Source organism: Anolis carolinensis, chromosome 1 (assembly GCF_035594765.1).
Source record: "Anolis carolinensis isolate JA03-04 chromosome 1, rAnoCar3.1.pri, whole genome shotgun sequence".
NCBI classification, from domain to species: Eukaryota; Metazoa; Chordata; class Lepidosauria; order Squamata; family Dactyloidae; genus Anolis; species Anolis carolinensis.
This window is the reverse complement of record NC_085841.1, coordinates 23,555,256-23,569,910: the sequence shown is the minus strand read 5'-3', so window position 1 is coordinate 23,569,910 and position 14,655 is coordinate 23,555,256. Positions and strand designations below refer to the sequence as shown.

The 14,655-nt window shown below is 42.0% G+C and overlaps 1 protein-coding gene across 3 annotated transcripts; it reads right to left on the bottom strand.

Moving 5' to 3' along the window:
* Positions 1-869: 869 nt before the first annotated feature.
* Positions 870-14,607, bottom strand: LOC100552677 (transmembrane protein 247). Of its 3 annotated transcripts, XM_062971261.1 has the most exons (6): positions 14,472-14,597; positions 14,012-14,168; positions 9,411-9,546; positions 7,606-7,827; positions 3,301-3,636; positions 870-1,224 (listed from the first exon to the last, which is right to left on the bottom strand). In XM_062971261.1, exons 3-6 carry the CDS (start codon positions 9,411-9,413, stop codon positions 1,021-1,023), a joined length of 765 nt encoding a protein of 254 aa, XP_062827331.1. In that variant the 5' UTR covers positions 9,414-9,546; positions 14,012-14,168; positions 14,472-14,597; the 3' UTR covers positions 870-1,020. The 3 variants fall into 3 exon arrangements, with proteins under 3 accessions (XP_062827331.1, XP_062827334.1, XP_008115619.2); XM_062971264.1 differs by lacking the exon at positions 14,012-14,168 and having other exon boundaries at positions 14,472-14,607; XM_008117412.3 differs by lacking the exons at positions 14,012-14,168; positions 14,472-14,597 and adding an exon at positions 11,332-11,494.
* Positions 14,608-14,655: the final 48 nt, after the last annotated feature.

Here is a 14,655-nt window from a genome sequence, read left to right as displayed (position 1 = left end):
CAGAACAACTCTCAAACTGAGAAGTTGTAATGTGCTTGCAACAGAAAGAAAATTCCTAAAATTACTTATTGCTCATTTCATTATCAAAGGAAGCAAAGGATTACATCTCTACAACATTGTGACAGCTTAAACCAATCCCTATCCCACTCCCCCAGTGTTACAGGAGGCCCTGATACATCCTGAATGTGCCAGGTTGAAAAAATGTGTTTCAATTTGATTCTATTATGCTATTTTAGAGCTCCATAAAATGTCTTTTTGGAGGGTTAAAATTCCAGAATCTTCCAGTCCACTTGGCCATAGTGTTTGGAAGATTCTGGAGACTACAGTCTAAGGCAGTTTTTTCCCATTTTTGGGCTATTATATCCATGCATAATGTCTTTTTTAGTATAATCAGGGTCATTTAAAATTATCTTTGATGGTCTGCTTTGAGTCCCATACCTTTAAAATAATATCTTTCCCAGGGGCACTAGACCCAATTTTAAAAATAATACATCTGTATGCAGATACTGAGCCCCCAATGGCACATTGGATTAAACTGCTGAGCTTCTGAACTTGCTGACTGAAAAGTTGGTGGTTTGAATCCACCAAGTTGGGGTGCTTCCACTGTTAGCCCCAGCTTCTGCTAACCTAGCAGTTTAAAAACATGCAAATGTAAGTAAATCAATAGGTACCGCTCCGGCGGGAAGGCAGCAGCGCTCCATGTAGTCATGCCGGCCACATGATCTTGGAGGTGTCTACGGACAGCGCCAGCTCTTCGGCTTAGAAATGGAGATGAGCACCACATCCCAGAGTCAGACATGATTAGACTTAATGTCAAGGGGAAACCTTTACCTTTATGCAGATATCATTTTTAAAGCACAGGCCCTTAATATAACCATGCTGGCATTTGTATTTATTGTTCACCTTAGGAAAGAAGAAGTATAAAGAAGAAAGAAGAGAGGACAGAATTGAGATGGAAAAACATCAGGGATTCCTTTGTCCCTTTTTCTTTACAGTCGAGAGTCTGCTGCTATTTCTCAATTAGTTTTTCTGGCCTTTGCAATCCAAGAAGATCTTCTTGCAAAGGAAATACAGCAACAAGACAAAGCAGAATAGATGATGTTTGGTAATAAAATAGAAAGCCAGCTCCTTGGCAGTGTAAATAACATGAATAAAGATGAAGCAGAAAAAAAATAGGGCATACTGGTTCTGAGGCTGGAATAATTCGCGAAGCTCTTCTCCAATCTACACAGGAGAGGAAGGGAAGGGGAAAAGGAAGGGGGGACAGAAAATCATAGGTTGGCTTATAAAGTAGTCCCTTGTATCAGCTAGAAGGAAATAAAGGTACTCATAGGAATACCTACTCAGAAGTAAGTTTTATGGAGATCAGTAGGACTGATGCCCATGTAATAAGGTAACTAGGATTGCAACTTCAGCCATTTTATATGTGCCCCACTCAGGGATTAAGCCCCATTAACATATCCAAAGAAACAAAGTATGTATAAGTATATAAGTATGTATAAGTTACTAGCTTTGCCCGGCCACACGTTGCTGTGGCTTATGCTTTCAGTGTTGCTCTTTATTTACTGTCCTGATTTTAGAGATTATATTGTTCTGTATATCACAGTAATTATATCACAGTAATTATTACATATTTATAATCTTATATTATCTGCTCAGAACTGGATTATATGAGGCCCCTTCTTCACAGCTGTATAAAATACACACTGAAGTGGATTATATGGCAGTGTGGACTCAAGATAATCCAGTTCAAAGCAGATAATATAAGATTATAAATGTGTTATATAGCTGTGTGGAAGGGCCTTGAGTCTACACTGCCATATAATCCAGTTCAAATCTGATAATCTGTATTTTATAGGCAGTGTGAAAGAGGCCTAACTCTGCCTGTCCCCTGGGCTGAGTGGGTTGCTAAGAGACCAAGTGGGCAGAGATTAGCCTTCTAACTGGCAACAATTGGATAAAAACAATTATTCCTCTCCCTCTAATTAGGACTTCATTTTTCTTTTCTTTTTTATTGTATGAACATAGAGGCATGGATGAGGGGTTGTGCTGCCAAGTTTAGTGTTTCTGAGGTGTGTAGTTTTGTTGTTTTGTCCTAGGCCGAAATTTCATTACCCTTTTATATATATATATAGATAGGTATATATGCATTACTGGTTCATTAACATATCCCCAACTGCTCTGATTTGAAGGGACAGTTCTAATCAACTCTCTCTTGTTCCATTTTTTTCAAATGTCCCAATTTCTTTCTCCTCTTCCCAATTCACCTTTTTGTTCTCAGCTTACTTCCATTGCTGCCAACTATGGCCCCATCTACACTTTCACATGATGCAGTTTGAAATGGCTCAATGTAGACTCATATAACGTAGTTCAATAACAGCCTGTCTGAGATTGTCTGTTCTTCCTCATTAATAGCCTTGGTGATCTTGACTACACTCTGATATTGGCTAAATATGTCTTGGTTTTCATCTGTGAAATGTTGCATGTGTGCATCAAATTCCTCCTAAATAGATATGCAACCTGGAAAAGACCCCAAGGGCCATCCAGTCCAGCCTCATTCTGTCATGCATGAGCAACCAATGAAAACACTCTTGACAGATGGCCTTTCAGCCTCTGTTTAAAAGCCTTCAGAAAAGGAGACCCTGCCACACTCAGAGGAAGCATATTCCACTGTCAAACAACTCTAACCATCAGGAAACTCTTCCTAACGTTTAGGTGGAATCTCTTTTCATGCAATTTAAGTTCATTATTCTGTGTTCTAGGGCCCTTCCACACAGATATATAACCCAGAATATCAAGGCAGAAAATCCCACAATATCTGCTTTGAACTGGATTATCTGAGTCCACACTGCCATGTATTCCAGTTCAAAGCAAAAATTACGGGATTAAATTCAGCTGCAAATTCAAGCTCGATATCATGTGGAAGGGGTCCTTGTCTCTAGAGCAGCAGAAAATAAGCTTGCCCCCTCCTTAGTGTGACATCCTTTCCAATATTTAAACATGACTATCATGTCTGATATCAATCTTCTTTTCTCCAAGCTAAATATACCCAATTCCCTTGGCCTCTCCTTATTTGGCTTGGCTTCCAGACCTTTGGCCATTTTGGTTGCCCTTCTCTGAACACGTTCCAGTTATATTTCTGTTTCACTGCTTCAGGGCAGACTTGAGACTGAGTGCCTTAGCAAGCATTGTTTTATCTTCACCTTGTGGTCACCTTTCCCTGTAATAGCGAGTGGGTTAACTCTCTTTTTTACCCACTCTCTTACTCTGTTTGTTTCCCCATGGTTTTGTCCCACTTACTGATCGAGATCTGGCCTGGAGACGCAACTGTGCCATTCTTTCCTCATGCTGCCTCTGCTTTTCGTTGTCCTCTTGTCGGTACTTCAGCCGGGTCATGGCCCCTTCCAGTCTCATCTTCTCCAAGTCAAGGTCGGCTGCTGTGATATGCCTGATGCTCAGCTGACCCATTCCCTCTAAACTGCTGGCCTCGCCAATCCTGGAGAAGGCTTCTGGCTGCAAGGTACTGGTCCCTCTTGTAGCACTGACTGCTAGCCGCACAGCTTGGTTCTTATTGTCCAAGGTCTCCATTATATCATCGTGGTTGAATGAAGAGCCTGGGGTCTCTATCACTGCATCCTGTAATGACAAAAGGGCAGGAGAAACAGTTGCCTTTGCCCAAGCCAGTCATTGGTATAGTGAAGCCAGGGTTTGCACAGCAAAAACGTGGGCACCTATTGCCGCAGGTATTCTTGTTCCCTTGAGCTGTAACTCTTTAAAATGAAATGCTGACTGTGGCTACAAAACGGAGACAAGATGGATTTTCCAAGCAACAATACATTGCTGGCAACTCCTCCCTATCACAACACAATGTATGTTGATATGACTTGGACTTGAATGGCATAAGATCAGTCCTAAACAACCTAAAATCAACAAATCCCATCTGACTTTGAAGCTAAGCAGTTAGCACATGGATAGGAACTGCCAATGTCTACCAGGTGCTATGGGCTACATTTATTTATTTATTTATTTATTTATTTACAGTATTTATATTCCGCCCTTCTCACCCCGAAGGGGACTCAGGGCGGATCACATTATAACACACATAGGGCAAACATTCAATGCCCATAAACACATCAAACAGAGACTGAGAGAGACACACGCAGAGGCAAGTTAACGTTCTTCTGAGGGGATGTTCGATTCTGGCCACAGGGGGGAGCAGCTGCTTCATCATCCACACTGACGGCACTTCCTCATTCCAGGTCGTAAATTAGTTAATCTTGCCTCCCCACTTTATAAGTGGTACCTTATCTCCTACTTGATAGATGCAACTATCTTTCGGGTTGCTAGGTCAGCAACGAGCAGGGGCTATTTTTTATTTTTAATTGACGGGTGCTCACCCCGCCACGGGCTGGCCTCGAACTCATGACCTCATGGTCAGAGTGATTTAAGGCAGCTGCTCAACAGCTGCGCCACAGCCCGGCCATTTCAAAGTCATTTCAAGGAATGAAAGGAATGAATTGGCAAAACCACTTCTGAGTATTCCTTGCCTAAGAAAACCATATTAATTCTGAGGCATTGACATAAATTGACATATTAACATGAAGAAACATACATAGAGACATAGAACTACAAAAGACTTTAGTTGAGATAAAAATGCCAGGATAGAGCCAGGCTTTAGCACAGCAGGTTAAACCACCAGCTGCAATAAACCTTGTCAATCAAGAGGTTGACAGTTCGAAGCCTGGGTCAGAGTGAGCTCCTGGCCTTTAGTCCAGCTTCCACCTATCTGGCAATTCGAAGGTATTTTAAGAGCATCCATAAGGAAATGCCAGAAAAATGCTGGTGATTAGATCAAGGAGGAAAGTTTACGAACAAAGCTCTTCGGCAGGAAGATGGAATGACAGCACACCCCTGCCCCAGTGACCAGAACTGAACCTCCCAGATGCCAAAGATGGGAAAAGCTTATATATGTACAATTGTCTGTCTTGTCAGTGTAGAAATGGTATTGAATGTTGGCTGCATATGTATGTTCTGTGATCTGCCCTGAGTCCCCTTTGGGGAGAGAACGACAGAATATAAATACTGTAAATAAATAAATACATAAATACAATACTCCTGTGGGTTTTTGTCAGAACCCTGGCAGCAGAGCACCAATAACCATACACAGAGGCCAGTCTCTATCTAATATCTTTATTAAAGAAATATATAAAATCAATAAAAACAAGTGAAGAATATAGTTCAGAAGCAGACCTTTCAAATGAGGTCAAATATAGTCCAAAAATGTATTGTCCAATAAATGATATTAGAGTTCAAAGTTCTAATCCACTTGACCGAAACACACACTTTGCCAAGCAATAGTGTGGGGAAATAGCAGAGTCCTAGAGTCCAATGACGCTTGACAACAAGGCTGGAAATAAACTTGATTCTTGACTAGATCCGTGACTGGAGACAAGGCAAAACATGAAGCATGAAGCAGGGTTCGTGGTAAAACCGCGAGGCAGGGCAAGGCTTGAAGCTTGATCCGGGAAGCAAGGAACTGGGATTATGAAGTCCACACACGATCTCTCTCCTGAAGCTGATCAATTGACTCCGCAAAGAATCCCTCGCGCCAAACACCTATATTGGGTCTCGTTTTCCCGCCAACAGAACTCTTTCCCTAGAGAACGAGAAGTGAAACCCAACTCTGTCCAGATGTGTGACTCCTTAGAATTTCCCAAGGGAAGCAGGCCTAATCAGCCATTTGTTTGGCAGCGATGCGTAAACTCCTCCGTTGAGCTTCCCTGACTCCCCTTTCTTTGGAATAAGATTCTTTCCTGGGAAACGGAGGGGAGTTCTGCCCAAGGCCTGTTTGGCTGAATTCTTGAGGGCAAACATCAACATCCTGCAGGTGAAGGGACTCCGGCTCTTGCTGAACCGGCGAAAACCCCATGTTTTCATCTTCATCTGCCACAATAGTACTAGGAACAGGATTACAAGGCCCATGAGTCCTCACAGTTTTGCGGGTGGGACTTTGGGGAAAGGAGGGGATGTTTAGCTTTTAAATGTAATTTTAATTGTATTTAATTTTTATATTCATGACACAAACACATGGTTTTTTATTATTTTGTTTTTAAATTCTATTTGGGTTGTGTCATGTTATTGTTAGTCACCTTGAGCCCCTATGGGGATAAAGGTAGGATTAAAATCATATAAAATAAAATAAACTGATGTGGAGCCACACAGTTCCTAGTCTTTATCTGCAACTATGAAGACTATGAGGATTATCAGAAGGAACATGCACAATTGGTAACCCTACAGTACTAATGACATCCAATAGTCATTTCCTGCATTTTCGCTCAACAGACTCCCCAGTTCAAACCTAACTCCTTTGGTAATTTTATTTTAAAAATTTTAAAATTCAACAACTCATTGGGTAGCTGGTCATTGAAAATACATTTTAGGTTGCTTGTATTCTATTTTTTGTGCAAGTCTGTCGTTTATTCGTTCAGTGGCTTCCGACTTTTCTTGACCTCATGGACCAGTCCACGCCAGAGCTTCCTGTCGGCCATCGCTGCCCCCAGTTCCTTCAAGGTCAAGCCAGTCACTTCAAGGATACCATCCATCCATCTTGCCCTTGATTGGCCTCTCTTCCTTTTTCCTTCCATTTTCCCCAGCATCATTATATTCTCCAAGCTTTCTTGTCTTCTCATGATGTGGCCAAAGTACTTCATTTTTGCCTCTCATAGCCTCCCCTCCAGTGAGCAGCCTGGCATTATTACCTGGAATATGGACTATAAGTGGGTTTAAAACTTTTGTCATCACATGCCAGCTCATTTTAATCCATGTTATTTTAGCACATGCCCTGTTTTATTTGTTTACAAAAATATTTTGCTGTGAGCTGCCATGGGTCCTAAACCTGGCCAAGTATAAAAGGTATATATAAAATATAGGTGCATTTGATATTTAAACTTGGGTCCCATTTCTCTTTATGTACATAAAGACAAATACAGGTATACTCAAATCCAAAAAAAAGACCTCTAGAAATCCCAAACACTCCTGATCCTCAGCATTTTGGATAAGGAATTCTCAACCTGTACTAAAAACAAATAACAATAAATAGTGGTGAGATGGGATAAGGGATGGAGTTTTGTCAGAGAATCCTCTGGTGGGTTTTTGTCCTATATTCTATTCATAGGTTTCAATTAAGGCGAGATGATACATTAGACCATAAGGCTGAATCTACACTGTAGAATGAATGGAATTTGGCATCACTTTAACTGCCATAGTTCATGGGAACTGAAGTTTTACAGGATATTTATCATTCCTTGTGAAGAGTTCTGGTACCTCATCGAATTACAAATCCTGGGATTCCATATCATTGAGCCACAAGAGTTAAAATGGTGGTCAAATGGCATTAATTCCCTTTATTTTTTATCAACAAGTGATTTTCGCAATTCTATTCCTACTGTGTGAATGTCTTTAAAGGTTTTTGAATGTAATATCATTATGCTTTCTGGGCAGAAATAACGATTTATTGCCTTTGTGTGACATCCATCCTGAGGCAGCTTCCTTACTTCACCCAAACAACAACTTCCTTCCTGTAAATAGCTGTTTGTCCCCACTTACCGTCTTTTCCTTGTGGTTTTTTGATTCTTTAATTGGTGATATCTGCACAGCAAACTCAATTCCTGCTTGCATTTCCTTGAGTTCTGCGCTGCCTTCTTGATAAGAGCCTTCCATATTGCTGGAGCGATCCATGTCTGCTTGAATCTCCTTGTCTGTGTGATTAACGGACTCAGCCCCATAGTTGGAGAACTCCGATGAGGAATGAGACTCTCTGCCTGTTTCCTGGGGAAGATCAGAAGTTGGGAAGAAGCTTGTATTTAATTAGATGTAACAGAAATTATATTTACAAGAGGGTTGAAGAATGGGGTGAACTTGCCAAGGTGAATTGCAAAGGTCATGAATTAAAGTAAATCAATTCATGGCTTTTTCAGTTTATTTCAGAGCTTGGAAGGTTCCTTTTCCTAGGAAATAAACAGGAATGTGTGTGTAGATGCCTTCAAATCACCTCTCTTATGGCAAACCAATGAAATTCATAGGGCCTTCTTAGGAAAGGAATAATCAGAGGTAGCTTTCCAGTTCCTTCCTCTGTAATAGAAATACATCTATCAAAATCAGTTACTGAATGAACAGTTATGTGAATCACATTGATGCATTGTGTCTACTTTAGGTGGCCTATGAAATGAAGTACGTTGTTACAAAAATAATTCCAAACTTCCCCCCAAATAAATCATCATCATCATCATCATTTAATTACTTATTAATCGCCCTCCATCCACGATGCTCTAGGCGATTTACAAGATAAAATTGTAAAGGATAAAAATATATACATACAAATATTGATAAAATTAACATAGATTAAAAGCTCTAGTAAAGAGCCAGGTCTTGAGTGCTAGGGTAAAAGGCCCTAACTCACGCATGGCTCTCATATGGGGTGGCAAGGCATTCCATAAGGCAGGGGCAGAAATAGAAAAAGCTCTGTGTCTGGTCCTTTCCAAGTGCTCTTCTCTAGGACCCGATACATAAAGTAAGTCTCGTTGGGATGGTCGTTGAGACCTCCGATGATGGGAGAAGGAGAGACGGTCCCTAAGGTACAATGGGCCCTTTATCACACAAAGCCAGCATTCTGTGGCACTTGCGCAATCTCAATTTGCACAATGTGACTTTGCATCTCAACAAAGATGCTTCTTAGTGGGGGGTTGGACTAGATGGCCCATGAGGTCTCTTCCAACTCTACTATTCTATGATTCTATGAAGAGATGAAGAGATGAAAACAAGATATAAATATCATAATTATCATCAACAACGCTAGTGGGAACTATCCAGGATGATTATCCCATGGTATGAGCCACTTCAAGTCTCCTTGTGGAGAGAAAAAGCGGGATATAAATAAACATAATAATAATAAAATAATAATATTGCTTTTTTTCTTTTTTCTTTTTTCTTTTCTTTTTTGCAACAGCTATGATTCATGGTTTCAGCACTGTATTAGGGAGACAAATCTGTCCTCTCATAACTCCAACCACCATAATGTTTTATTGAAACAACTTTATAATTCTAGCAAAATTTCATTTTAATCTCTAATTACTGGGAGTGGGAAAGGGCGAGAGGGAGAGACTCCCACTCCCTGATGTCACGTCTGTGCTGGCAGAAGAGTGTCACAGAAGACAAGTTGCAGCACTGTGGCACAATCGTTGGCTATTGATAGGCTTTGCCTGGGGTGGGGTATGTTGCAGGGAGGTAGCAGTCCTAAGTCTCTCCCAAATTTGGAAAATGTATGTTGTAGCTGTCATTCTTTCATGTCACCCCTTAAGACTTAGATATTCTCCTCTCTTTTGTAGAAGAACATTGTGGAGACAATGTCTTACCATAGCAGCTTTAATCCTCAGAAGAGAATGGACACCACTATTCCTGCTCCAAGCCAAGACACCAGCACTTCTGCTGAACTGCCACTAGTGATGTCAAAAAGTTCCATTCTGTGATGAGGTCATAATTTTCTTGTCACTACAATAGTTCAGATGAGCGTTACTAAGGGCTCTTGTGGACTGTTGAACCACCATTTTATGTTATTTTAAAACCATGAGTGGAATAAATAGATAAGTATCCCTGTGCTTGATTTTTATTTTACCTTCCCCAAGAATGGGATTCACAGGGACTTTCAAATTAAAGGGAAAACTCCAAAAATGTGTATAACAGTGCCAAAAATATAGAACACGATTAAAATCCATCCCACTGAAATAATGTACTGAATTTTCTATATCTCATTTTTGCTGTGCTGTTTTGTATTTAAAACTTACTGCACTATTTTTTGTAATGTTTTGAACATCAAAGATGTTTAGAACTTCTTGTTTTGTCAATATTATTTATTTATTTATTTACAGCATTTATATTCCGCCCTTCTCACCCCGAAGGGGACTCAGGGCGGATCACATTACACATATAGGCAAACATTCAATGCCTTGACATAGAACAAAGACAAGACAAATGCAGGCTCCGAGCTGGCCTCGAACTCATGACCTCTTGGTCAGAGTGATTGGTCTCAGCTGGCTGCTCTCCAGCTTGTGCCACAGCCCGGGCCCATTATCCTCATTCTCTGAGGTAAGTCATAAACATTGTCATTTAGCATTTAGAATGGTCATTGAGAGACAATGATCAAGACCAAAGCATAAGGCTATAATAGATTTCTCCCCTCCCAGTTTGTCCCATGTGCCTTTTTTCTACATATATTCCTATGCATGAATTTATCAGACCATAGCAGCCACAGGCCTTCAATATATGAAAAGCACCAAAATGAGTTTGGGGTAGGATGGGGGAACAATACTATACAATACTACTTTGTGTAATACTCAGGGTGCCTGCTTTGACAGTGTTTGCCGCTTCAGTGAATATACATTTTTAATTAAATGGGCATTTTATATTCTGGAACCAGAAATATTGCTTGCCCCCCACATTGCGTATCTGAGAAGCACTGCTTTAAACTACATTGTATTCTCTGTTGTAGAAGTCCCACTTCACTAGGCATCCACTCACAACACAGAAATTTAGCACTATGATTCTAGCACATGCACGGAACAATGGATTCAAACTGCAGAAAGAAATTCCACAGGGAACATGCAGATTAAAACTGGGGATTTTTTAGACAGAATCTGTGCATTCGTGCTGATTCAATGTACTGAAAAATTGGTTGAATATAATTCTTCTTAAAATCCTGATCCATCCTGTGAGTCTGAGTGTCTTCTTGCTAACATAACTACATCCAGCTCTGTGATTCTCTGATTCTATCCTCAACAATAAAAGCCACTATTCATCTTGCTTTGTTTTACCTGTTTTTAGCACAAACAGATTGGGGACCTTTGAATGTTTCAGCCCAGATCTCCCAGGACACACACACATTTTTCAAAACAAAACTGTTCAGGATATTTTTCACCCTTTCCTATTTGGTTTCCAAGCTATAAAGCTGCAATCAAAGGCCCTTGGTCCTGCAAAAGTATGAACCTTCCAAATCCCGAGAGAATGCCTTTTTAAAACTTCAAAACTTCGTAGCTGCACAAAATTTTTAAAAAATTAAAAGGGGGAAGTGAGGGGGGAAAGGATGGATTGGGAAGAGCAAACCAATCTGCTGTGCGATGGGTTAAAGCACTCTATTTCTAAAAGGTACAGGAAGGGTGTGATGGCATCCTGTGTGCAGGTAGCAGTCATAAACTACACTTTGCATATAGAACTATTGTTTCCCATCTTGAGTGTGATGAGGTCTTAAATACATTTATCCCTGTTGAAATCTATATTTACCCAGCTTCTGATCTGTTAAGGTCATTTTGGATTCAGATTCTGTCCTCTGGGGTATTAGCTATTCCTCCCAATTTGATGCCATCTGAATAGCCAAGAACAGACCACTGGTCACTTCTTTCATGGATGAAGAGGGGCCATTGATCAGCAACCTTTGAGTTCAGCCAGTTAACCAATTCCCAATCCACCTAACAGTAGCATTGTCTAGCACTAATATATTTTTTTGTGAGAATATCATGGAAAACTTTGTTGAAAGCCTTGTTGAGCCAAGTGTGGAATTCTGTGACCTCACTATGACAGTTGGCCTAGAATGTGAATTTGATCAATCCAGTTTTGTTAACCAGGGCAGCTGGGTGTCCAACTGAGGGAGGCTGAGAAATAAATCCGAGCTGTGGTCAATCGGCTTCTTTGCCTGAGCTCAAATTTTCCATGGTAAGTATTAAGCCATGTTCTAGTTTCTTTGTCCTTCGTTTTAATTATGTTATTTTATGATCCTGTGATATCTTGCCTTCCTCCCCAGAAGGAAATTCTTTTGAACTCCCACCATGAAATAAAGAGCCAGACACAAGAAAATGGATCTAAAGGGCCATTCTCTGACCTATTTATTGAAAGAACTGGTAATAACCTGTAGAGGGAAAATCTGTAAAAACACACAGAATGTAAATCATGGGTGAATGGCCACCTAGTGAGCCTCGTCCCGGGTCCAGGTGTCACTCCCTCTGACCACCTCCAAGGACATGCGTGCACCAAGGATCCCGAAGGCCGACCAAAAATTCTTAGTCTGCACCCTCGGCCGATCATAGTTGGAAGGCCATCCTGAGGGCGCTCTCTCCCAAACCACAGAGTCTTTCAAGAGTGAGAACCCTCAATCCAGCCCCAAGGGTAGCTCCCATTTTATGAAAACTTATGGTGACTTTTGGGGAGTCCACCCTTCACCCCTAAGGGGGGGTGCCACGGTGCCTACCATACCTATTTAACCTTAAACATGCCTTGGAATCTTATTATATACTCATGGAAATCTATTTATATGACGCCACCAAAGCCAATTCCCACACCCCTCTGAAACAGTGTGGGGTAGGCGAAAAACCACCCAATGCAAACTCGGGGGGAAAAAATTCCTACCCGGCCCTTGCGCGACCAGTCTATACTCACACTGTCCATAGGGTGGGAGGGTGGGTCACGCCATCAGGAGGAAACTGAAAGAGGGGAACAGAGGAGCCTCCTCCCACTTGTTGCTCCGCCCCCTCACATGGATGGGCCAACAAACCAACCGGCCTTAGCAAGTCTGACTCATTCATGGGGTCTTTCAAACTGCCCTCCCGCGCCTTAAGCTTGCTTGGCCGCGGGTGGGGCTTGAACTCCCACCATGAAATATAGAGCCAGACACAAGAAAATGGATCTAAAGGGCCATTCTCTGACCTATTTATTGAAAGAACTGGTAATAACCTGTAGAGGGAAAATCTGTAAAAACACACAAAATGTAAATCATGGGGGAATGGCCACCTAGTGAGCCTCGTCCCGGGTCCAGGTGTCACTCCCTCTGACCACCTCCAAGGACATGCGTGCACCAAGGATCCCGAAGGCTGACCAAAAATTCTTAGTCTGCACCCTCGGCCGATCATAGTTGGAAGGCCATCCTGAGGGCGCTCTCTCCCAAACCACAGAGTCTTTCAAGAGTGAGAACCCTCAATCCAGCCCCAAGGGTAGCTCCCATTTTATGAAAACTTATGGGGACTTTTGGGGAGTCCACCCTTCACCCCTAAGGGGGGGTGCCACGGTGCCTACCATACCTATTTAACCTTAAACATGCCACTAAAAGGGTCAGGCGTCTGCCTCGTCCCTTTTTCCCACTAGGCTGGCCAACATATCTTTTCTTCCCTCTTTCAAATCGCTCACAAACACAACATTCCCCTCCTCTGAGAGGTGAACTCCATCGGCCCTAACACTGGCCGTTTCTGTGAGTGACTCAACAGCCCCCACTCTGCCCCATGGCAGTTTTCATCTCTCGATTGACCTTCCTCCTGGCCACATAGAGCTTCTTGGGATCACAATCCCTTAGCCACTGCCATCGTGGCAACAGTGCCGACCAGGCAATCAGAACTCCAGGCCACCGTTGCCTGATGAGATTGAAATCTTTTAGGGCTTGAGGAAGAGACCCAAATCATTGCCGCCCAAATGTACAATTACCATATCGAGAGGAGGTCCCCACCTCTCCTCAACCTGGTTACTCAAACCCAACTGGGTCCCAAAGTAACTTAGTCGGGCATTTCTCTCCGCCCAGAACACCAAACTATGGCCACAGATGAGGACACGCCTGCAAAGTGGTCCGCATCTGTAAATAAGAGGGTCAATGACTACTGATTTGTTGTTGTGAATGATCACACAGAACGCCGATATGCGTTTGAGTGCCATCTCCCACTGTGCTGAACATCTTGGTCTTTACATCCCATGACTGCCCTGATTCAAAAGGAATGAGTTCCAAAATTGACCTCACCCAAACCTGAAAATTGAAGGGCCTTTGATGTAACCCTCCAAAATTGAGATTTTGCAAGTGGGAGGAAGTTTGCATGCCTAAAAAGAATGCCTGGGTCTCTTCCTCTTACCACTATGTATGGATGCAGGGCTCTCACTGGGCACAAGGTCTCATCTGCACAGGCAAGTAACTGCACTTTAGTCTCCTTACCCTTTTGATCCATTTTGGAATAGCGTATGTGCAAAATTGCCTGTTTTGCCCCTAACTCCAGGTCTTGCCTCATCAGCGCCTGGCCCAAGCCATCTCTGCGTGATCTTACAACTACCGTAGAGTCTCACTCATCCAACAAAAACGGGCCGGCAGAACCCTGGATAAGCGAAAATGTTGGACAATAAGGAGGGATCAAGGAAAAGCTTATCAAACATCAAATTATGTTATGATTTTACAAATTAAGCACCAAAACATCATGCTTTACAACAAATGGACAGAAAAAGCAGTTCAGTACACAATAACATTATGTAATATTTATAAATTTAGCACCAAAATTTTGCAATTTATTGAAAAATTGACTACAAAAACATTGACTACTAAAAGGCAAACTGCCTTGAATAATACAGAACCTTGGATAAGCAGAGCTTGGATAAGCGAGACTCTACCGCAATTCGCTTACCTCTAGGGCCCCAAAGAAAGCTGTCAGAACTGTAGCCTGGAAAAGCAGGGCCTCGAAGTGAGAATGACAAATTCCAGGCCAAACATTTTGCCACACCCCTTAGGGTTGCTGGCCCCCAGTGGTGCCTGAGTATCTTTTACTGTGCCACATTTACGAACCCTGAAGTTCTTGGGTGAGTTTGGAG

Excerpts from the sequence above, each read along its gene's own strand:
- LOC100552677 (XM_062971264.1), bottom strand. Across the intron at positions 3,637-7,605 it reads AAAACCACAAGGAAAAGACG|GATGCAGTGATAGAGACCCC; the intron begins GTAAGTGGGGAC and ends TTGTCATTACAG. Across the intron at positions 1,225-3,300 it reads TCCAGGCCAGATCTCGATCA|ATTGGAGAAGAGCTTCGCGA; the intron begins GTAAGTGGGACA and ends TCTCCTGTGTAG.